At 36.7% G+C, this 26,025-nt stretch overlaps 1 protein-coding gene across 1 annotated transcript in view; it reads left to right on the forward strand.

Annotated features, from left to right (window-relative positions):
* Positions 1-5,538: 5,538 nt before the first annotated feature.
* Positions 5,539-26,025, forward strand: part of LOC131069446 (pectate lyase 1-like) — a 127,429-nt gene continuing 106,942 nt past the window's right edge. Inside the window, exons 1-2 of the mRNA XM_058004866.2 lie at positions 5,539-5,604; positions 5,692-5,763. Of these exons, the coding sequence (XP_057860849.1) occupies positions 5,539-5,604; positions 5,692-5,763 (138 nt within the window). The remainder of the gene's footprint in view (positions 5,605-5,691; positions 5,764-26,025) is intronic.

A 26,025-nucleotide genomic window follows, 5' to 3' on the forward strand; every position in this document is an offset into this window, starting at 1 on the left:
TTGACATCAATGACAAAATAATAATATTAAGATAGTAAACATCCTTAATCAGTTATATCCATAATCATCAACAACCTTCTCAATATCCTAATTGAAATGCCAACAATAAATCCAGACTACAATCTGGAGAAATGAGTGAACTGCTAAGATAGCATCTTCTATCCCAGAATACAGCTCCAGTTAAGCTTTGTATGTTCCGATCTGAAACCCTAAACCCTTTACCGGAATACCCCTTTACGAAAATATCCTCACATACATAATCACTCTCAGATATTTCACATCTCCTTCATTATTTCTTTCACAATTACATATTCACAATGATATCATGTATCACAAAATGATCTAATCCAACTAACCTATATACCCTATACAATTTATCATGCCTTATGTCGGCTTACAAAGATAATTACAATATCAATATACATGTCGAATAGATAACATAAATACATGAATATAAAAAAAATTGTTGATGCCGGATCCAAAAGATGTCAGCCTCCAATATCGATAATCGTATTCTAAACATGTCGGCCTGCATTGCCAGTAACCAAAGAAATCCTTCCATCCTGTTGGTGCCAGTGTCGATGTAGTGTCTGTGAAGTACCTATCGGTACACAACTGGACCAAAACATGAAGCCAGAACAAGATACCATGTTGGCATCAATGACAACATAGTGAAACCAACCAATTGAGTGTCAATTGCCAACAATCTAGATAATCATTTCCTCTTATGCAAACTTATTAATCAGATCAACCATCAATTCAATATCAAATCAACAAACATAGTTACCAACATATTAACTGATTAGAATGCTTCATTAAATATATAATCATCAATACCGGTAACCACTTTAAGATCTCTGATAAAAAAACATAAATTGTCTTTAGCAGTTATCAAAAATAAAACATGAACATCACAAGAAAAGAATACCACACATGAACACCATGTTTTTCATGTGGAAACCCAAATAGGGAAAAACCACAGTGGGAATTGGTGCCCACAAATATTTTTCACTCTTTCGGAATGCACCCTGTTAGGAGGCAAGCCAGTTTAGAATCTTACCATGATGCCCTATTAGGAGAAGACCCTGTTAGGAGTCACCCGGTTAAGGGATTTACTTCATCCCTATTAGAAGCTTTGATCTATTAGGATCAACCTCGCAAGAGGATTTAGAACTCAGATATTGAGTCACCCTGTTAGGGGATTTTACAATGTGAGGCATGTTAGGACCTCCCCAGTTAAAAGATTTTAGCTGTTGTAATTGTTAGAGAACAACAGTGAATGATCTGTGTATAACACTCTACTGCTTTCTTGATCAGATCCAATTAAGTTCTAAGTCTGCATCTCTCTAGCAGATCTTCTCACACACATTGGCTCATCTTCTCACACTTCTCAAAATCACCAACACTCCAAAACATCAACCTTGCTAACATAAATAACTTTTACAACTATGTCGGCATCAAAACCCTAATAATTACTACATAGATCATCACAGATCTTTACAACTCATTACAAAGCATCATATGGATCATTGCAATCAATTGCAAATCAATATTGGCCATTGAATGATCATAAATTGTCACAGCAAGTTGATTTGGTACAAAGTCAAACCCTTAGCACATTCCGCTAAGCACTTTGCACATTTCCAAGAAATTTGTTCTCCAAACGCGCCAAAAAATCTTTCAAACTCATCACTCGATTTGTGTCACGTTATTGAATCAACACATGAACTTGATGTAGATCACCGCCAAACCAAAAATCATTACTGGTTAAGAGAATTATTTACCTATCCTTAAACCCTTCTTAAACCCTGGCAAAACTTCATTCAAAGCATGCCTTCCAATAACCATCATAGGATGCGGTTCTGGTTACATAATCAAATCCATCATAAAAGCTTATGTATCAAACCATAAGTCATGAAACATCGCTAATCACCCGATTCCATCAAAACTTATCTTCTTTACTAGTAAGGTCCTAATTCACAATCTCACAATCAAACTATCAAACTCTTGCCCCAGTAGACCAAATCCCTTAGCAAAAAATTCAATCATCGAAAACTAACTATAAACATCATTAAACATTAGTTGCACCTGGTTGACATCAATGACAATATAAATAACTGATCATGCCATCTTCCTCTACTGATATAGTCATCTACCATCCTCTCATCTTCATCATTTATGCCAAACATGCCAACAATCATACCTTTGATACAAGTTGTTCTTCTTCTTTCCTTGTTTTGAGTTATTTTGAGAGTTACTCACTCCCTCTTGGTTGTTTTCTCTTCGGAGCTTACTTCATTGTCACAGCCTCAACCTCTTGAACTCCTACTACTTCTTCCTCTTCCCTTGCCTCTTACATTGGCTTGAGCTTTGAAATATTTCTCTTAAGAAGAAGTAGCAGACCTATTTAGGCACTTCTCATGGGTTTGAAGAGAACCCATCAACTCATCAACTATCAAAACTGACAGATCCTTTGCCTCCTCAATGGAAATCAATATTGCATCAAACTTTGATAGAAAACTTCGAAGGATTTTCTCCATAATCCTCTTCTCCTCCATCGTTTCTCCATTTGTCCTTAGTTGGTTGAACAAAATAGAGAGTCTTGTACAAAAATCTGAAATGGACTCACTATCCTTCATTTGAAGAGTCTTAAAATATCTTCTTAGCATTTCGAGCTTCACCAATCTGACTTTGTCACTCCCCTTGTAACTAGTTTGGAGGATTTCGCACACTTGCTTATCATAGTTATATACTGTTATTCTAGGAAATATGGCCTTTGTCAAGGCTGCTTCAATCAAACTTAATGCCTTAGCATATTTTCTTCTTGTTTCCCTCAGCTAGTTCTTCTGATTTTTTTTTAGGGCAGCATACTGAGTTGGATCAGTTGTATCCACAAACCCAGTTGCACAAAGTTCCCACAAATTATTTGCAACCATGATGGTCTTCATCTTCTTGGCCCATACATCATAGTTTTGTCCATTAAAGGATGGAGGGTGCTTCCATCTCTTCCCTTCATCTCCTGCCATGTCTCCTACACACAAAACTCAAACACCCAAAAAATACAAATGCCCAAATATAAGGACTTAGGGCTCTATAGCTCTATAGCTCTATATCTTTATAGCTCTAATACCATGTGGAGAGATCAGGATCATTCAATCTGGGTGGACCCAAAACAAAAAACATAGAGACTTTTGTCTCAATTCCCAAATAGTTGGGAACATACCCATGGGACTAAAATCAATAACATGCAAGGAGACATACAAACATTCTTTCTTTCTATTCAACTAAATGGAAATTACATGAAATGAAATACAAACTAAAACATTTAACTATAGATTTCTAATCCCATAGGTAGCGATCAGGAGCTTCTCTGTTCTACACAAAATGAAGCTTCTCTGAGCTCACTATAATGCTCACTTAGAGCTACACATAGTCAGGAGCAATCACTTCTCTACTGACACACCATACAGTTAGGAGCTATCTTGCTCATCCGACAAAACTCACACAAACACACATGTTGTTGTTGTGCACAAAATTCTCTACACTCAATCTGGAGCTACACTTCTCTCTGCTGGAGATCTCTTCTCTATTCTGTTGAACTCTCTAAAATCTCTAACTAACTGAAGAATGTTTTCTCCTTTTGTCTACATGTTCTCCATTCAAAATTCCCCCCAAAATTCTAATTTCAAACTCGCAACTACCTTCATTTAATTATCTACAATCTTCTGTTGTTCGCATTAGGAGCAAATCAAATGGGGATCCCAAAATTTGAACCAATATTTCTATAGGTTGTATTGCATCAACTCTCCTAACAAGTAGGTGGGGAGATATACAATAAATAATTCCAACAAATTTTTCAATCATTTCAGTTTGGATTTAGTCCTCCCTTCAGCTCCTGCACTATTGATTTTCTTTCCTTTTATCCTTTTTCCACTAGGTAAGGATCCTAGAGAACCTATAAATATTAGCACCCCCCAAATCCCCCCTTGATGCATGTTGAACTTATGCCATTACGAAGCTCTTTTCTCCAAGTTTAGAGGTGATTAGAGTTTAGGTGGTTGCTAAGTGGATGTTAGTTTTGTTTAAGAGTTATAGATGTTCAATTTGTTTTGCCTAAAACTTAATCTAACCATGAGCATGTGAGGAAAATTTGTATCTACCAGAAAGATCTAATATCAAATGATTAAAGAGTTATTTTTCAGTTTCCATCAATTTACAAGTAAGATACTTTATTTTTGGCAATAATTTTCAAAAGATCATGGTTGGTAATAGAAGCATAGGATCTTTTATTTCCTTAGCTAATTTCATCTAAAGTTTCAATTTAAATTATTTCTATAGACTTATGTATGGTTTAAACATTTATGACTGCAAAGTAAATCAAGCTAAGTTAGCCACTCATATAATGCAACATATCACTATCAATTTAAGCATGTGTGTGTGAGAGAGAGAATCCCATCTCAACTATCATTGCCATTAATTTAGGAGACCTCTACCTCATCCACATGTTCATCTTTGACAACTTGCACAAACTCATGACTCACAAAACACCAGATAGTCAATGAACGCAAATAACAATACATCATTAATTACATATATGGTTCATAATTTATTTCTAAAAATTCAATTGTAAGAATTATCACATTTGCATCTCAAATTGAAACATAGTATTTCTATCCATCCATTGGCAAAATTCAAAATATTGGAGAGTATATCAAGTTCTTCCAAAAATTTCAAAAGTTTGATTAAACAATGTTATCCTAATTATTAAACCATGTCTAATTATTTAATAATAATAAAGTTTATTAAAAATCGGGTTGTGAAAATTGCAAATGTTATCTTTGTAGTTCATGTAATTCAGATTGTTGTCTGAATGCTTTTGTAAGTCAGTGAGACTTCTTGTAAGGAAGTGGGCCTTCCCTTAACATTGCAGCCTTTCTGGGTTTCTTGTTTGAGCAGTTAGCTCTAGGAAGTGAGCTTGAATGCATGTACATTCCCCATTGTAATATTTCATTTACTCCTGAAAGGATATTATCTCATTGTGGGTAGGTTCCCACTATGGTTTTACTCTTAACTGGGTTTTTCATGTCAAAAATATTGGTGTTATGTGTGATATTGATGTGGTTTTGTTTCATATTTTAAATGTTAATTATTAGATATGATTTGTGGTATAAGTTGCAAAAAGGTTTTGTGCAAACTAATTGACCCCCCCTCTCAGTTTATTTTCGGTTGCCAACAATTGGTATCAGAGATAGATCCTTTGGAAGAAGCTTGACCTTTTGAGGGAGATCCGAGATGGAAACCTTCTCTTTCAAGAAGGACAACCCGAGGTTCAGTGGAACAAATTACACTCTCTGGAAGAACCGGATGGAAGTTCATTTAAGATGCATAGGAGAAGAGTATTAGAAGATCACTAAGAATGTATAAAATGTTCTATAGAATGGTCCTACTACTCTTGATGAAGATAGGGAAGCAGAATGTAACATCAGAGAAAAAGAAGCATTGTTGAGTGCCTTGTCAGATTCTGAGATGATGAATGTAATGGACTTAGAGACTACACATGAGATCCGAGTAAAACTAGAAACTTTGCATGAAGGAGATGGTCATGTAAATATTGCTAAGCTATAAAGCCTGAAAGGTAAATATGAGAACCTAAAGATGAGTGAATATGAGAATGTTACCTCTTTTATGCAGAAAGTAAACAAGCTCATGTGTGGAATTGGATGTGTCAGTGGAGTGCTAAAAGAGTCTAAGATTGTTGCCAAGGTATTGAGATCCTTGCCTCCTACTTATAAACATAAGGCTACTACTATCAATGAGATCTAGACTGTGACAAATGTAACAAGAGATATTTTGATCGATAAACTTGCTACTTTTGAATTGAGTAAGTTTGGAGACTCCCTTCCTAAAACTAAATCTGCATTTAAAGATACTATTTTCGGGAAGCAAATATATGATCCACGAGAAATTTCTACAAGAGTATCTAGATTTGAAAAAGAGATGAAAGAGATTGAAGATGAGGAAAGAGAGCTTGAGGAGCTTGAAGCACTTATTGCCAAAAGATTGCCTAAAGGTGTCAGTAATTATGAAGGTAAGTTGTCAGTTAAATTTTTTTCATGTAATAAGATACGACATTTTGCATCGAGGTGTTTGGAAAGAGATAGAAATCCTAAGAAGCCATTTAAACCATATAATCCTAAGTATCAGAAGAAGTATTATTATGCTATTGATAAAGGTATGACAGATGATGAGTCAGATAAGGGAAATTTAGGAGATGAATTTGTGTTAATTGCTATCAAGGAAGATGATCATGTGACTATAGATTCTACAAGCTACATTAATGAGAAAAAAATTTAGCTATGAAAGTTGAAGAGAAATATGAATGGGTAATTGATATTGGTTTCTCTCATCATATGACAGATGATAAGAGTAAACTTGTAAACTTTGAAAATTATGATTGTGGTTTAGTGAGATTTGGTGATAATAAAGCTTGTACAATTCGTGGTAGAGGTTCTACTTCTTTTGATGGTAAGCACAATACTAATGATGTGTTGTATGTTGATGAATTAAAGCATAATATTTTGACTGATATTCAAATGGTTGATAAAGGATATAACTTGGAATTCAAAAATGGAAAATGTGAGAACTAAGACTGCATCAGGGACACAGACAAAAGGTAATATCTTTCACTTGAATGTTGGTGGTAAAATTTGTTTGATTTCTCAGATTGATGAAAGTTTGTTATGACATAAAAGGATGTGTCATGTAAATTGTGATTGCATGATAAACATAAGTTCTACTAGAGCTATAAGAGATTTGTTGAAGTTGATAAATCCTTCTAATCCGGTATGTAATGATGTAAATTAGGGAAGCAAACAACACTTACTTATAAGAGAAATTAGAATAATTATAATAGATTGTTAGACCTTGTGCATACTGATCTGTGTGGTCCCTCTAGAACAAGAATCTTTCAGGGTGATAGGTATTTCATGTTGGTAATTGATGATTATTAAAGGATTATGTGGGTTACCTTCCTAAGGGAGAAATTAGAAGCATTAGAGAAGTTCAATATTTTCAAGACTATGGTTGAGATAGAGACTGGTTTGAAGTTGAAGTGTCTAAGATCTGACAAAGGTGGATAATTTACCTACAGTGAGTTTATTACATATTGTGAAGAGCATGGAATCAAAAGACAGTTATCTACTTTGAGGACACCATAGTAGAATGGTGTTGTGGAAAGAAAGAATAAAATAGTTCAAGAAGCTGAAAAAACCATGATGACTGAAGAAAAATTTTCACATATGTTTTGGAGAGAAGTTGTGAGTACTGAAGTATACACTCTTAACCGAGTAAATGTGAAAATTGGTAATGGTAAGACTCCTTATGAGTTATGGTTTGGGCATGCTCCTACTATTAGATATTTCAAAAAAGTTGGTAGTAAATGTTATATCAAAAGAGATGAAGATTTTGGAAAATTTGATGCTTGAAGTGATGAAGGAATATTTCTTGGTTATTCTACTAAAAGTAAGGCCTGTAGGTGTTATAATAAAAGGTTGAGATAAATTATTGAAAGTGCTAATGTGGACATTGATGAAGGTAATATGTATCAGATTAGATCTTGTGGATATGATTCTGATGATCAGGATGCCAGTTCAGATAAAGGAAGACAAATACAGACCCAAAGTCAAGTTCAGACTACAATGGAAAATCTTGAAAAATGAAAGTGAGATATTAATGCAGAAGAAAGAGTTCAAGAGCCTGGAATTTTACAAAATCCTTAAACTCCCAGTTATGTGAGATTGAATCATTCATAAAATCAGATTAGTGGTGATAATAATAAAGGTGTGATGAGTAGGAGAAGACTTGCTAAAGAAATTTGTTTGATTTCTAAGATTGAACCTAAAAGTGTTGATGAAGCTTGTCAAGATGAAAATTGGATCAAAGATATGGAAAAAAAATTAAATCAAATTGAGAAAAATAATGCATGGATTCTTGTCCCTAGACTTAAGGATAAAAATGTAATTGGAACTAAATGGGTATTCTAGAATAAGTTGAATGAATAGGGTGAAGTTATTCAAAATAAAGCTAGACTTATTTGTAAAGGTTATTCACAAATGGAAGGAATTGACTATGAAGATACTTTTCCTCTGGTAGCTAGGATTGAAGTTGTTAGATTATTTCTTGGTTGTGCTGCTTACAAAGATTAAAAGTTTATTAGATGGATGTCAAATCAACTTTTATTAATGGTGAGTTGCAAGAAGAAGTCTACATTGAGAAACCAGATGGGTTTTTACTGACAAAAGAAAAGGGCATGGTTTTTTAGATGAAGCAAGCATTGAATGGATTAATGCAAGCTCCCAAAGCCTAGTATGCCAAATTGGAAAGGTATTTAATGAAGCTTGGATTTGATAAAGGTACTGCTGACAATAATCTCTATTTTAAGATTAATCAAAATGATGTTTTGATTGGAGAAAAAAAAATATTTCTAGGATTGTAAATTACTCAGTTGGAGAAAGGCATTTTCATATCTCAGTCTAAGTATATGAAGGAACTACTGGAAAAATTTGGTTTTGAAGACTCTAAACCTGTTGGCACCTATGGTGACTAGATGTAAACTGACAAAGGATGATGATTCTCTAGAAGCTAATCAGACCAGATATAGATCTATGATTGGTGGCTTTCTATACTTGACCCAGACTAGACCTGATAAAATGAATGTTGTATGTCATGCTACCAGATTTCAAGTTGATCCTAAAGAATCTCATGTTGCTGCTATAAAAAAGATATCTAGATATTTAAAAGGAACAATTGATTTTGGTTTATGGTATTCTAAAAATGATGATTATACTTTGAGTTCTTTTATAGATGTTGATTAGGTTAGAGATGTTGATGACCAGAAGAGTACTATAGGTGGTGCATTCTTTTTGGGTAAGAAGTTGGTCTCTTGGGCAAGTAAGAAACATCATGCTATTTCCTTATCTACTGCAGAAGTTGAATACATTGTTGTTGCTAGCAATTATACTCAAGTTATTTGGATGAAGCAGATACTGAGAGATATAGGATTTATTAATGATGAGCCTATTTCTATATACTATGACAATTCAAGTTCTATCAATTTTCCAAAAAAATTGGTGCTTTATTCCAAAACAAAGCATATATCTGTAGCGTCCTAAAATTGTGACACTTGCAATTTTGACTGCATTTGGGTCTTCACGATGGCGGTGCAATGTTGAACCTGAATGGAGACCCTGAAACCTATTTGCGACATCAAAAACTGCATATTTCTGCACCTTGGCCTGATCCTTCCTTGCAACCTGCTATCCCAGGAGGTGGGACCATGGCGCCCAGCGCCCTAGTCCTTCAGGACCATGGTGCCTAGTGCCCTGGTCCCTGGCCCTATTTTGGGCCCGGTCTCTTGTTGGGCATCAAGTCTTTAAGTTTGCAATTCGGAAAACAATGCTTCTAGGTCCGCCTAAGGTCAGAAAAATCAGTCTCCGAACCCTAATTGACAAGTATATAAACTAGTTTTCCTCTCCTAGAAAGGGAGCAAGAAAATAAGCAAGAGCAAGACGCAGAAGTGATATTCAAACATGCAAACATTCAAGCATTCAAGCATTCCTTCAAGCAATTGAGCATTCTAAGTCTCCATTCAAGGCTAGGTGTTGCATTCAAGACAAGGATTCAACCATTGAAGAGGAGATCACTTACAACATATAACATACAACATCATTACACCTTCTCATGTAAGAATACAAACATTCTTACAACAAGGTATCAGTACTTGTTTACATTACAAACATTTACATTTACAACATTCTCATTTCTTAGTTAATTCCAAAACCAGAGTTTGACCTAAAGGAAAACCCCTAATCCCTAACCCCCCAATCATCCTCTCTTTTTTGTGTGTAGGTTGTAGGTATGCGGCTGTAATTGAAGATCTGGAATCCTTGTGCAGAGACGAACTGATCCACCTTCGTTTCGTGGATTTTTCGGAGGACCGTGTGCACTCCAGGTGCCATAGTCCCATCAACTTTCGCTCAAATTTGTAGGATAGCATCATCTCGACATTTTACTGCTAATTTTAGGTTCGTAGCTTCATCCTGTGTCCCTATCTCCATCTACAAGCGAATCTTTCTTACTTTACATGTACTCCTAGTTCAATCTTTCTATCTACATTCTTTACAAAAGAGGGTATCCTTGATGTCTTAAGCCTTGAAACTCATTTAGAATCCAATCTTGAATTGTGTGAGATTGGATCTTGTGGGTTTCAACCCCTCTTTTGAATGTAAAGTCTCTCCTAAGTGAAAACCGTCAACCCTAGTGACCCTCCTTTCTCTCTCCTTGGAGTGGGGTGTGGGAAACACCTAGGGTTCGATTTTCCGCTTTACAATATCAAACAAGTTCCATTTCCTGAGAGAGAAGGTGAATAAGAAAGAAGTCAAACTAGAGTATGTATCTACAAAGGAACAGGTTGTAGATATCTTTATGAAGCCTTTGCCTAAAGATAATTTTGAGTATCTCAGAGGGAAGTTAAGGATAATTGACCCTCCTGATAATGACTAAGACGCGTGGACTTGCATCAGTCCGGTGAACTTCACAGAGCTATCTTGTGATCTAGATTGATGAGTGAGGATTCTACTTGGGGGGAGTAGTTAATATTTATGTGTTTATCATAGGGGGAGAGAATCATGAGTTGTGTTGTATATGTCTTTGTCATTGATGTCAAAGAGGGAGAGAAGCATGTGAAAAATTGTTATATCTAGTGGAGAGTTTGTTGAGGATTATGGGGAGATTGTTGGTTGTTGATTTATTTCTTTGCATTGATTGTTTTTCACATTCATATGTTACCATCAATGCTAAAGGCGGAGATTGTTGGATACTATTGTAAGGATATGTTGTCATTGATGTCAACATATTCTTTTGTGTACTCCAGTTTTGCAATTAGATTAAATGAGTTGGTATGGTCAGTGTTTTGTAGATGAGCTTCTGCAATTTAATGGGTTTGGAGATGTGTATCTCTAGTTGATTTAGCATAATTTTCAGTGGTCTGTGTAATATTCTTATTAAGTTATGAGATCTAGTATTGAGATTGTTATTTAGTTGTTTGTGTTGTACGGTATTCCTATTTGTGCTCTGAATTGCTCTGAAATTGTTATATGCTTAGTTGTAGATGAATGGGATATGTTCGAGAAGTTGATGTGTATCCTCAGTTTGATTGGGTCATGGTTTGGATGTCCACAAGCAAATATTTCATGTTGTCAGTTAGTTTTAATGTTGTTCTTGAGCTTCGATGGTGAGATGGTGATGATTCTATTAATTTGAGTTCTTGCGGTTGTTGTGGTGCAATTCACATTGCTTGTGAATATTTCTAGATCATTTTCTATGAGTATTGGTGGTATGCATTGATTGTTGTGCATGTTATTGAATATTTGCATGGTCCAATGATCTTCTTGATGTTATGCAACATTCTTGGAGGTTGTAGCATGTTGCAGATGATTGAGGTGTAATTGTTGGAGGTGTTGCAAGTTTGTGGTGTTGATTTGGGTCCAAGATATGTCTTAGCTGGCATATTTTTGGTCTGCATATGTTGTTTTAGCATGTGAAATTATTATTTTGTAATTTTTGTTGAGGGTTTAGCCGACCTATGTTTCATGGGTTGATGTCATGTATAAATAAATGTAATAATCATGTAAGATGTATGTCTACGATCTTTGAAAGTGTGTATCATTGAGTTGTATCTGTGAACAAGCTATTTCATCTTTCGAAAGTGAAGAAGAGAAGAGAAGTGTTACAGAGTAGACTGTGTGCTTAACTGAAACTGTACTCAAGCATTTGTAGATGCTATCTTTGTTGTTCATGTAATCTGGATTGTTGTCCGAAAGCTTTTGTAAGTTAGTGAGACTTCTTGTAAGGCAGTGAGACTTCCCTTAAGGCTGTAGCCTTTCTTGGTTTCTTGTTTGAGCAGTGAGCTCTAGGCAGTGAGCCTGAATGTATGTGCATTTTGTATTGTAATATTTCATTTACTCCTAACAGGTTATTATCTCATTGTGGGTAGGTTCCCATCGTGGTTTTTTCCCTTAACCGGTTTTTCCACGTCAAAAATATTGGTGTTATGTTTGATATTTATTTGGTGTTGTTTCATATTTTAATTGTTAATTATTAGATATTATTTGAGGTATAAGTTGCAGAAAGTTTTTGTGCAAACTGACTCACCCTCCCCCACTCAATTTTTTGTCGGTTGTCAACATGAATATTTTTGAAGTCTTCATAAGCCAACTAGAGATGGATCTAATTTCTTGTTGCGGATATATATGATCAATTTATTTAATCATTTTAAGATATAGTGTGTACTACATGATGGAGTATGCACAATTTATTATGTGCAATTAAGAGATCTATGCTCCAGATATTTGACAAAGCAATGTAACAGAGCAGTGAGAGATGAAGTATATGAAATCCATATATTGTGCTTAACCAAAAATTTATTTTAGAATTTATAGATGTTGTTCTTTAGTTAAAACATTTTTGTAATCTTTTGTTAATATTATGTAGGCAGTGAGCCTCCTCTTGAGTAGTGATATCTAGGCAGTGTGCCCAAATGCAACTGTATTCTCTATTGTAATACTTTTAATAGAGTAAAATCATTTTGTGGGTTCATCCCCATCGTGTTTTTTCCCCTAACAAGTTTTCCACATACAAAATTATGGTGTTATGATTTTGTGGTTGCTATTCTTTTGTTCTTGCATCATTCTCTTGATTAAATTTGTTGTTCTTAAAAGAACAAGTTAAAAATAATATTTGCAGAACACTGATTCACCCCCCTCTCAGTGTTGCTTCTCCATTTTGTTGATCTCTCTCTCTCTCTCTCCCTCTTTACAGATCTCTTCTCGTCCATCCCTATCTACTTACCCACCTCTCTCTCTCCAAGATCTAGGTATCTCACCTCCATATCTGTCCACCATCTACCTATCTCCTTTCCTGATTACCCCTCTCTCGAACTTCATGAATTTCTCTCTTTTTCTTCTCTTTATCCCTCACCTATCTACCTCTCTAGGTCTCTCACTCCATGTCTACATCTCCATCCCTCCTTCCTTAGCCCTCTCTTTCTTTTTGTTATCACTCCCTCTTCTTCTCTCTCACTCTCCTATCTAATTAATCACATCTCCTCATCTATCCCCATCTATCTATCTCACCCCTCTCTCCTTGTATATGTCTCTCACCTCCCTCTCCCTATCTAGGTCTCTCACCTCTCCATATGTATCATCTCTAGTTATCTCCCTCCCCCCTCCCCACTTACCAATCTCCCTTTATAAAATTTCTTATTCTCTTCTCTATCTTCCCTCACCTCTCTATCTCCTTTCCTAGGTATCTCACTCCCTCTACCCTATCCTTAAAAACTATACCCTAAAGAATTTATATACCCTAAACCATATACAAGAGAGAGAGAGAGAGGAAGAAATTGAAGGTCTCTCAATCCTCTACCCTATTCCTTAAAACCTATACCTTGAATAATTTATATACCCTAAACCCTATACTAGAGAGAGAGAGCTGGGGGTAAGGTAGGATGAGGTAGAGAGGGAGAAAGAGAGAAAGAGTAGAGAGAGAGGTTGGGAGGGAAAGGTGATGACTTGGACAATGGAGATAGATAATAAGAGAGGGGGAGATAATAAGAGAGATTAGGGTAGGGAGACAGATATGGGGTTAAGGAGGGAGGGGTATGGAGAGGGAGAGAGGTGAGAGAGAGAAGCATCAATATGACCAATACCCTCAACCTTGTGTTCCCTAAACCCTGTACCATCAATATTGTACCCTAAACCTTATATCCTACAACATATTATCTAAGGCTTATACAAGGGAGGGAGAGGTGATGACCTAGAGAGGGAAGGGAAAGAGAAGATAGAGAAAGAATAAATAGAAAGAGAGAGAAAAGGAGGGAGGGAGACCTAGGAAAGGAGTGCTTCAGAGACCTAGAGAGGGAAGAGGTAGAGAGTTGAGAGAGAGAGAGAGATAGACAGATAGAGAGACAGATAGAGAGACAAAGACAAAGAGACAGAGACCGACAAAGAGAAGAAAATAAGAGAGCTAATTTCACAAAAAAAGAAAGAGGGATAATGAGGTAGAGAGGAAAGATATATAGACGAGAAAGATATAGAGGTGAGATACCTAGATGTTAGTAAGAGAGGGGTGAGAGAGATAAGGTCAAGGGATAAAGGTGAGGAAGATAAAGGGAGAGAGAGAGGTGGGTAATGAGACAAAGAGGGATAGTTAGAAAGATAAATATGGAGGGATGGAAAGACATAAGTATGGAGAGAGAGAGAGAGAGAGAGAGAGAGAGGGTTTGGTAGGAAGAGGTAGTGATAACAAGAATGGAGAGAAAAAATAAGAGTAGAAGAGAGATGGATAGAGATAAGAATATATATGGAGATAAGGAGGGAAGGTGACAAAGATTGTACCGAAGACCTATATAGGAGAGAGAGAGAGAGAGAGAGAGAGAGGGGATTAATAGTTATAGGGTTTAGGATAGATAAAGAAGTGAGGGGATAGAAAAGTGAAGGAGAGAGTTCATAGAAGGAGAGGGGTAAGGGGTGATGGAGAGAGAGAGAGAGAGGTGGAGAGGGAGGGAGAGAACTAGATAAGGGATATATAGAGAGGTGAGATATGTAGAGGGTGAGAGAGGTTAGATACTTGGAGAGTAGATAGAGGGGAGAGATAGATAAATTTAGATAGAGAGAGGTAGCTAATGATACATGGATTGATAGGTATAGAGGTAGAGAGGGAGGGAGGGAGAAACCTATAAGGGGGAGAGAAAAAGAGAGAGGGTAGGTGGTAGAGGTGGTGACCTAGACAATGGAGAGATAATAGAGAGGGAGAGAGAATAAGAGATAGTAGGGGAGGGAGATAGATATGAGGGTAATAAGGGAGGGGGAGATAGAGAGGGAGGGAGAGACCTAGAGAGTGGAGAGAGGTGGGAGAAAAGAGAGAGAGAGAGAGGGGGGGGGAGTATCAATATAAACAATATGGTCCTCAACTCTATGTACCCTAAACCCTATAACATGAATCTAGTACACTAAATCCTATACCAATACCCTCAACCCTAAACCCTATACGTAAAACAAATATTACTCTCTTTATTTCTTAAACACTATACAAGGGAGGGAGAGGTGATGACTGAGAGACGGGATGGAGAGACAAAATGAGAGAGATAAGAACAAACATAAAGCAATGTATTAGGAGGGAGGTAGGGAGAGGTAGAGAGTGAGTGATTGGGAGAATTGGAGAGGGGAGGGATAGAAAGGTGAGGGGAGAGAAGTTTACAAAGAGAGAAAGAGGGGTAAGGAGGCATGCAGAGAGGTGGAGAGGGAGGTAAAGAAATAGAGAGGGGAGAGATATACATCCTAGAGCCTATGGAAAGAGAGGTGAGAGACTTGGGGGAGAGATTTAAAGTGAGAGAGATATAAGGGAGAGAGAGGTTGGTAATGAGATAGGGAAGGAGAGACCTAGGGATGTGGAAAGAGAAGCTGGGAGGGATAGGTAATGATCGAGAGAATGGAGAGAAAAGGGAGAGTAACAATAAGAGAGGGAAAGAGAAGAAGAGAGAGGGAGGGGAGGAGGGATATATATGGGGTAAAGGAGGGAAGGTAAGGTAGAGAGGGAGAGATGGTGGGAGAGACTTATAGAAATAGAGGTAAGGAGAGAGTATGGGGGAGGTGTGTAAAGAGAGGAGACATATAATAGTGAGTAAAGGGAAAGGGAGAGAGAGGTACAAAGGTAGTGGGAGATCTTGGGGGATAGAGGAGACAATGAGATAGGGAGAGGTATAAAGGGGACATAGAAAAAAGTGATAGAGATAGATCTATAGGTCTATAGGGAGATAAATAGAGTGAAATGGATAGAGATAGATAGAGAGAGAGAATGTTGATAGGAGTTGTAGAACACAAGATGCCACTGAGAGGGGGGTTGAATCAGTGGTTTCAAAATTAACTCTTTTAATCCTAAATGTGTGTACCGGTTAGTTGTTCAAACACTAAGTGAATATACCAGTGAGTCAAGGAGAAGACCAAAATGCAAGCACACATAGAAGGCACATCACACAACACCAGATATAAAAGGAAAACCCAATATGGGAAAAAACTCCATGAGAAATGTTGTTGGAATCTACTTCTCCAATCTAGCCTCACAATAAACACGGATTAAAAATTTTAGGGCACTAAGCCAAGGAGCACCAACCCCTGATTTTAAGGCACCAACCCAAGGAGCACCAACCCCTAACTATTTATGAGCACCAACCCCTACATCGAGCACCAACTCAGTTATCACAATGATTACAACAAATACAATAGTTATTACCTGATTACAAATGAATTCTATAACCTCTCATAATCAAATCTCTCTATCGTTCAGCTCTTCTCAACCGGTCTTCCTCTGCTCTATTCTCTTCCAGTTCTTTGCTCACACTTATCATGCTTTCCTTCACTCTCTGCTGCAACCTTACTAGTTGAGTCCTCTTTCTATTGCTCTACCTCTTCTCTATTGGTTCACTTTTCTCTGATCTCTATCGGTTCTCTACTCACACTAACCCACTACAATGTGTCACTACCAGATCACTGCTCACACTATTTTTATTCTCCCTTGCCTGATCCCCACCGGTACTCACCCTTCTCTACTTGACTCTCTCCTATTTTCTTAGCGTATCTCCCTTGTCGATTCACATGGTGGTTATACTCTTTTACAGTGTACTGGTTACTTTAACCTTACCGGTTAAAACTCTATTAAACCCTCTTTCCGGTTACACCTTCCAACACTCAATCACTATGATCTTCGATGAACTCTCTGACTAGTTAATACTCTGTCTACCCCCACATCCGACATGTAGGATCAATCATCTTCAATCTTCTGCCTACATATATACTCATCAGTCTTCCTATCAAAACTGAAAATCAAACCTTAGTGCACTTAGGGTTTCTTCTACCGACACCATTCATATCAAATCATATTCGATCTTGTCTGGGGATTGCCAACCTGCAACAACTCAAATAACATGCCATATTTCCTTTCAATACACGTTTACCAAACATGGCAACCTACAACCTATTTGTCGGCCATGCTTTTTGGTCAATCACCATAAATAACCTTGTAGTTGTCTTCACAAAATTAGATCTATATCTGCACAACCTGCATCAATCATCACAACACAGACCTCCACTGTTCAGTCTGCATTGAGCCATAAAATCCTGCACTCGACCCGTGATTATCAGAGTCTTCATTTAATGTCAGCCAACTTTAAAAACTACCTCGTTGAAGCACTCTTCACTGACCTCTGCATGATTGCCACCTAGTATCCACATGTCATCTTTGTCGATGGCCAACTCAATAGAGTCCATTTTGTCAGTTCAGAATTAGTCACCGACCACAAAACACAACTGGTGCATACTCTATATTGTCGGTCTTCTTGCCTTGTCTATTATTCTCTAACCAATTAACGTACATGCCGGCTCTTCTATGTTATTCTGATGGGATCACATTTTCCTGGTCACCAAACTTGCCAATCCACAACAAGTATCCAGAGTGAGTCACTATGACCATCTTCATCTAATTAGAGCTCTTCACTTTTGTCTCTTTTCTCACTTACCAATAGACCACTCATGTCTGCATATTGGTAACCACCTTGATGACACCATGCCATCAAACTCCAACTTTCATGCACCAATCTATACATGTATTCTGGTTGACATCAGCATCCTAGAGTAAATCCATGTCTGCAAATGCTAGACCTTTCCTTCATCTTCATTAGCCCGAACATCATCTCAACTAGTTTGTCAAAGTGACAAACTCATCACAACATATTCTTCTTCTTCTATCTAGATAGCTCATCATGCTTACTCTTGTTGAGCTAGTGCATATTGTATACACCTAAAAATGGTCTGAAGATAATTAATTAAATAAGCAATTATTTAATTCATCCCCCTTCCTAATTTAATTGAATTCACTAAGCAATTTGATTAAAATCCCCCTTTCCTCTACTTATTAATAAATCTAAGGATTTATTTAATAAATTCATTTCAATAATCCCCTTTGATTAATTAATTCAAATTAATTAATTCCCCCCATCAAATTCATTTCTTCTAAATCCCATAATTAATTAAAACAAATCAAATTATGAGTTGTTGAGATTAATTAGTCTTTTCCTATTATTTGAATTTTTAAATTCAAATTCTCCTAACTTCTAACCACCCAGCCTAACCCCTTCTAAACCTAACTCATTCCATCTAACCTTGGGTTTAATTAACCCCATTTTAGCTTGCACATCCTAACCACCATGTCCCCTTTCCTTGAACGCTTTGCCCTCTCATGAGCAAAGCTTTGTGACACTTGTCACTAAGTGTTCCCTTTCATCCAACCTCTTCTAGAAGCCTCTTGACACTTGTCACCATAGAGATGACAAATGTTCCCTTTCATCCAACCTCTTCTAGAAGCCTCTTGAAACTTGTCACCAAGGAGATGACATTGTCCCCTTTCATCCAACCCCTTCTCCTACCAACCTCTTTGCCAACCTCCTCCAATTTAACCATTGATATCTTCAGACTTAATCTTGACCGTTGATTCCTACCACCTCACCCTTAGCCTTGGAAATCATATAAATAGACCCCATTTTAGAGTTCAAAGCATCCCATCTCATTTGCATTCAAGCATTATTACTATTGTCATATAGTTCTTAGTAATATCATTTTAGCAATGTTATCATGTTCAAATTTAGCTTAAATCTAGCTTATTTTCTAGCTCAATTTGCTTATCATCTAGCTTAATCTCATTATCATTGCTATATTAAATGCATCATTTATCATTTAAATCCTCCATTTAAGTGTATTAAAGTCATTGGAATTCGCGCCCACCATGGGGCTGGAGTTATCATTCTTGGCCTCTCAAGCTTCATCAACATTCATCTCTACCGGGTTTGAATCTGAATGTTGTACGAACTCATTTCTGGCCTAGTACGACATACTTTGTGAGCTAAAGCGACAAGAGATCCTGTATCATACGAGCCTTTAGGAAAATTTTAATGTTGTACTATCTCTCATCTTGACTCGTATGAGCTCTCATCCTGACTCGTATGGTCTCAGAAAGATACTCGCACGAGTGGGTAAGGTGTGTCGTACGACACTGCTTTTGTGGTTTTTTAAATTGACTACATGTTAAGGGTTTGATGCTTTAATTGATTACCACTAATGCTAACTCTATTCTGTTTATGAGATTTTTGGTAGTCTAACTCTTTTCTGTAGGATGATTATCAAAGATATGCTAGTCAAAGACCAAATTCAAGACACATCAATGACTACTAATGGATTTATTTTGTAGGTTGCCTAAAACAATTCAACAAAACTTTGTGTATTTCTTAAATTTATTTTTAGGCACACTTATCTTTTGCTAAAGGAATGAACAATCATGTATTTTGTTTCTTTGATGACAGGCGAGTATGCTCTCACCTTTTTTAGGTGATCAGAAAGCTAGACTCGTATTTTACTTTCATTAATGCATTTCTTTAGTAGGCATGCCCTCCTGAGGAGTTAATCACTCTTAAAGCCATTACGACCAGTGAGAGGGGAATGACCTAAGTGGGAACGGCTAACGCCAAGTAATCCAACCCACTATAAAATAAATGTGATTTGATGAAAATCAAGTCAATGGTAGTGCTCAGGAATAGCTCTCCTTCGTACCTTTGGGAATAGAAAACCTTGGTTTTCAAGGTTGGGAGACCTCTTAATTGAGTATTATACCCTGATGCACTGAACGAATCCCTTACTAGTGCCGGTTAAATTAGAAGCTACCTGATTCACCTCTAAAAGGGTGATAATCTTTGTGCAAGAGAGATAGTAACTCTCACAAGATACTTGCCATATTGTGCCACCATTAGCATTTGGAGTTGAATAATATGGCATTGAGAATCCATTATGTAAGACTCAGTGGCCATATTCTGATTAGCTATTGGGTGTGTAATTAAGTTTGCAAGCAAAGGTTTTCTCTCCTTAGCCAGTTTCCTTAGGGTTTAGCCTGCTTGGAGTCACTTATCACATCATGTTTTTGTTGTGTATTCATCCCTAAATTTAAAAATCAGACATCTAAAATTGGAAAACATAAGCAAAACATCAAAATTCACTAATCAAAATTTGGCAAAATAAACATTCTTAGCTTTGCTTTGTTAGTTGTCATATGAATCAGGTTCTCTGTTGTATAGTTTGGAGATTTGTCATATGAGGTTAATCTTTTGTCATACAAGTCTTTACTTTTTCAAAGGAAATTTCTGATTTGTCGTTTGGTCTTATATCTCATGTCGTTCTGGGCTCTATAATTTGTCGTATGAGTCTTTTTTTTAATCAATCTAGAGATGTGTCCTACATGCCTTTTTCAGGTCTGTCATTTTGCTTGATCAATTTGTAGTAATCATAAACATTTGTTATCTGTTGCTTTGTGCTTCGATTGTCTCCTTTGTTGGCTTGGTGGTGCAGGAGCACCTCATCAAACCCCTCAAGATGACAATTTAGACTTTGATAAGGGAGGATAAGGCATTAACAATGTCTTTAGGATGTTTTATATAGGTTTTCAATCATACATTATGATAACTCAATGATGAACAAATAGTACCAAACTGGTACTGAGAGGGGGGGGGCTGAATCAATACAGACAAAAACACATTCTTAAGCCAGTTTATCTGTAGACACTGTGCATTGACAGACAAATAGTAACATAGGTCCTTAAACAAAGAACAACCGGAAAAACCTAGGGTAACTGAGACAAGCATAAACTGGTTGACACTTATCTTCTCATACAATATAACACTTCATTTCCTTTTCACCCTAATGCATGAACAGGTAATCTACCATCAAAGATATACATATAAGCAAATAGATCAACATGATTCACCGATTAATAGAAAAACAACATAGCATCACATGAAGAAGACATCACACATGATACACATATTTTTCATGTGGAAACCCAACTGGGAAAAACCACAGTGGGGATGAATACGCACAAGCTTGTTTTTGAACTCTTTAGAAGCTCGCTCTGTTAGGAGCCTAGTCTGGTTAAAGACTAATATAATAGGTTTTGTTAGGAACCGATCTTGTTAGGGATCACCCAGTTAAGGGATGGCTAGAATACCCGGTTAAGGGTTAAACCCTAGTAAAGGTTACCTTGTTAGAGGATTTCAAGAACTCAATGGTTTTGAGTCACCCTGTTAAAGGATTTACAACAAGTTGGTTAAAGCTACCCTGTTAAGGGATTTCTCAACTGTTGAAGTGGGTAGAGATCAATAGGTATTACAATGATTTGGTAGCAACACTCAATGCCAATGTAGATCTGCTTAAGCTTCTCTTCACCTTCTACACTTACACTATGCAGGTATCACTTCTCTGCTTTGGTCTAGCAAGAATCACGTATCTCTTCTCTTGGATACATGCACACAACTTTTTCCAACAACCCTAGAAAGAGTCACAACATCGACCTTATAGGAAAACAGATAGGTCATTAGCATAAACCCTAAATCCTAAACCTGTTAGGTTAAGGAATTCAAACAGTTCAATCCTGACCATTGAGCACACTGCATTAATCTCTGTCATTCATTTTCCATCGATTTCATGGCGGCTGATAACCCATCACATGTTATCACCATTTACAAACTTCACACATTCCCGAGGTAGATAGGAACAATCTCCTTCATGCAAGATCCTTCATGCGTACAAGGCTGATGTGGCAATATGATCTCTTCTTCATTATAATGCTAACTCATCACACAAAGTCACTAATTGAGCCACACAGGCTTGAAGCACTTCAACCGAAAACCTTGAAATTGAGACTACCAACCTGTAGTCATACAATGCTTCCATGTGCCAGTTCCCATAACCATATGTCGGTTCATCTTGAACAAACACACCACTTCACTTTGGCACAAATGTCGGTTCATAGTGTTACACTGGTTCTCTTCTCTTCATCATATTTACATCAATGACAACACACAATGTCATTATGTCCTCATACCGGTTCACATAATGCCAACAATCTCTCCCTTTGGCATTGATGGCAATATACAAAGATATCTCTCTGCTTCACATCTTCTCCCCCAATTTCTATAGATATCTTATTTGCTTCACATCTGCTCCCTCTTTGACACCAATGCCAAAGTGGAGGCACAAGCTTCCCTGTTTCATTATGCTACTCCCCCTGAGGAGTAGCATCCTTCAACACATCAATCTTGAAGAGAAATTTGACTATGTAATACCTGACTAATGTGGAGCGTATACCTTTAGTTTACCTCTTGAAGGGGAAACACCCCTAATTCGCCTCTTAAGTACATAAATGTAGCCTTTGGGAGAGGCTTGGTGAATATGTCTGCTAACTACTCCTTAATGGAAACATGTTCCAGTGCAATCTCTTTGTTCTGAACCTTTTCCCTCAAGAAATGATACTTAAGCTCAAAGTGCTTGGTTCTAGAATGTAAAACCAGATTCTTGGAGATGTTAATTGCACTAGTATTGTCACAAAATATACTTACTAGTTCAGATACAGGGACTTTGAAGCTATTTAATACATGCTTCATCCAAATTGTCTGAGTGCAATTCATGAAAGCTGCAACATACTCTACTTCCATTGTAGATAGAGAGATACAAATCTGCTTCTTACTCATCCATGAGACCAGTCTACCACCTAGAAAGAATGCACCACCGGTTGTGCTTTTCTGATCATCTACATTACCTGCCCAATCAGCATCTGTGTATACTTTCAAGTTGAAATCTTTGCTATATGGATACCACAATCCATAGTCAATAGTTCCCTTCAGATACCTAAGAATCCGCTTGACAGGAACCAAGTGGGATTCTCTTGGGCTTTTCTAGAACCTTGTAGTAATTCCAACTGCATGTGCAATATTTGGTCTGCTATGCACTACATAATGCAACTTACCAATCATTGATCAGTATTCCTTCTCATCAACTAATGTTGAGTCATCCTCTTTGGATAGTTTACAACTAGTCACCATCGGTGTACCAACTAGTTTGCTATCTTCCATGCCAAAGGTCTTCAACACCTCTTTGACATACTTGGACAGAGTGATAAAGATTCCATCTTGTTGGCAATGTTGCATTATAATAGAAAATGAAAGATTGTTGGCATTTCATAAGGATATTGAGATGGTTGTTGATGATTATGGATATAACTGATTAAAGATGTTTACTGTCTTGATATTATTATTTTGTCATTGATGTCAAGAAATTGATTTTCTAATTCTGTATGATGTTGCCATATCTTGAGAAGTATGATATGGAGATTATAAAGATGTCGGTAAAAGACACAGGAAAGAATATGATGAATAAGGTATTCAATGGGAAACTAGTACTGAGTTAGACAATGATGAGATCATGATGTTTTAGATTGTTTTAACATCATACATATGTTGTAAAATGTAAAGGTTAATACTATACTATGTTTATCAAGAAAAGAACCTAGTCAGTAAACCCTAAGGAACCTAGTTGGTAAACCCTAAGGTTATCGCTATCGGTTAATGAAGGCATAATATCTACCGAGTGAAGTTTAGTATTGACCGAGTTGTTATTGAGTTGTAACTGAGCTATAATAGAATGCATTAAATGGTTACATGTGTTATTTAATGAAGGAAGTTGATGAGCTGTAACTGATCAATGATTGGTGAGCCGCGAATGAAGTTTTTTAACGAATCTAAGGCAATGAAAAGTCAGCATGAGGATCTACAGCTCAGATTGAACCACAATACCCTGGCACAAGTTCCAAGACTAATATGCAAGTTCCAATGCGGGGTAAAACATTTTCAAATCAAAAGATGCATTGAACCTAGACAAGATAGAAGATCTGATGGCTATGATTGATCATGGGAAATGTGATCAAGGAGATTAAGTGGTTACCTAATTGTTTATAAATAGGAAACTGTTGATAAACAATGTATGTAGGCAAGTGTATGCATAGGGATGCTACATAGTGATTACCGAGCACAGAAGCTTGAACACCTGTTAGAATAACAGAGTATAGAAGCCCAGCAGTTAGACAAGATTAGTTATATGTCTAGATTGTATTGAACAAATAGGAATCTGCTTTAGTATTTTAGATGTGAAGTTGTAGATAGATTTTATTACTGTTATTTTGTGAAAGTGACAGAAAATCTCTTAACTGAGTGCACCTAACAGTCTTATTTGTAAAACCCTCTAACAAGGTGACATTCTGATTGAGTGTTTGAAATCCTTTGGCAAGGTCACTTCTAACAAGGTGAAGACCCTAACAGATCTGAGGGAAATCCCTTAACCGGGTCACATCTAGGAATGTGTTTGTAATCTTTAAAAGGATTTTCTTTTAACTGAGCATACTCTAGAAGAGTATATTTCTTAGTGGGTCCAAAATCCCACAGTGGTTTTTCCCTATTTGGGTTTCCACATTAAATCTAATGTTATGAGGTTTATGATGTTTAGATTCTTTTGAGTTTGCATGTTTAACAGTTTTGTTTATATTACTGATATATATGTTACCAAGGTTGAATCTGATGTTTTTATGGATGATTAAGTTTGTATGATTCACCCCCTCCCCCTCTCATCTTATTGGATATTGGATCTATACTTATATTAAGTATCAAAACTATCAATTGGTATCAGAGCTTTGGACTCCGGAAGGAAAGTTTAAAGGCACTTGAGTCAAAGATTCAAAGATGTATAAGAGGGATGCACCAAAGCTGAACAAGTCAAGTTTCTCTACATGGAAGAAAAGAATGAAGCTACATCTATCAGGAGTTGGAGAATATGTTGTATACTATCTAGAGAATGATTTTGTCACACCGAGCACCTATCCATTGACTATGGAAGAGATAAAGGCAAAGCAAGAACATATTCAAGCAATGATTGAAATAACATCTGCATTGACTGATTTAGAGTTTAATGATCTAGAAGGTTGCAATGATGCAAAGGCAATGTGGGATAAGCTCATATTAGTATATGGAGGAGATGAACATGTTCAAAGAGAAAAAGTAGATAGTCTAAGAGGACAACTTGAATCTATGAGGATGAATGAAGGTGAGAACATAGCTTAGTATATTACAAGACTAAAGGAGATTGTCAATCAAATCAAAGGAGCAGGTGGAACTATTGAAGAAAAGGATATAACAAGTAAGTTGTTAAGAACCCTTCTACCAGCTTATGCAATCCAAGTCTCTGCAATCAATGAATTGAGGTTTGTACCTAATATGCCAGTTTCTTTAGATGCTACTATTGGTAAGCTACATGCATTTGAGTTAAGTAATTTTGATAATAGTGGATCTTTGGTAAACAAAGTTGAATCTGCATTTAGTTCTTTTCATCTTGATGAATCTAATGATTTCAATGAAAGAAAGTATAAGTACTTTGAAGGAGATCATAGTGGAGCAAGTGAAAGATTTCGTAAGAACATGGAGGCAGTACACAAATTGTATGAGGAAATCAGAAAGCAAGAAGAGTTTGAAGCACTATTAGCCAAAAGGTTACCGAGAGGCAAAGGTAAGTATAAAGGAAAGCTACCTTTGAAATCTTTCAATTGTGATAAGATAGGACATATGACTTCTAACTGTCCTAACAAATATTTTACTGAAAAGAGAGATTGCTGAGATGACAGACAGAAAGATAATCATTACAAAGGACACCAAGACTTCAGAAGAAGAGATAGAAAGACATGCCTAATAGCTGATGAGGAATCCAATGATGATAAATTAGATGAGACTGATACAGAGGAAGTAGTTTATGTGGCTATCAAAGATGGATCAAATGAAGAAAGGTATGAAGAAAAAGCCCTAATATCTCACATAAACACTAATGATTCTTGGATTATAGATAGTGGATGCTCACATCATATGATAGGAGATAAACACAAGTTTGTTATGTTAGAAGATTATGATGGAGGCTATGTTAGATTTGATAATGATGCACCATGTCCAGTGAGAGGTAAATGATCTATAACGCTTCTTGATAATGCAAGATGCAATGATGTTTA

The sequence above is a fragment of the Cryptomeria japonica genome, chromosome 5, assembly GCF_030272615.1.
Source record: "Cryptomeria japonica chromosome 5, Sugi_1.0, whole genome shotgun sequence".
Classification (NCBI taxonomy): Eukaryota; Viridiplantae; Streptophyta; class Pinopsida; order Cupressales; family Cupressaceae; genus Cryptomeria; species Cryptomeria japonica.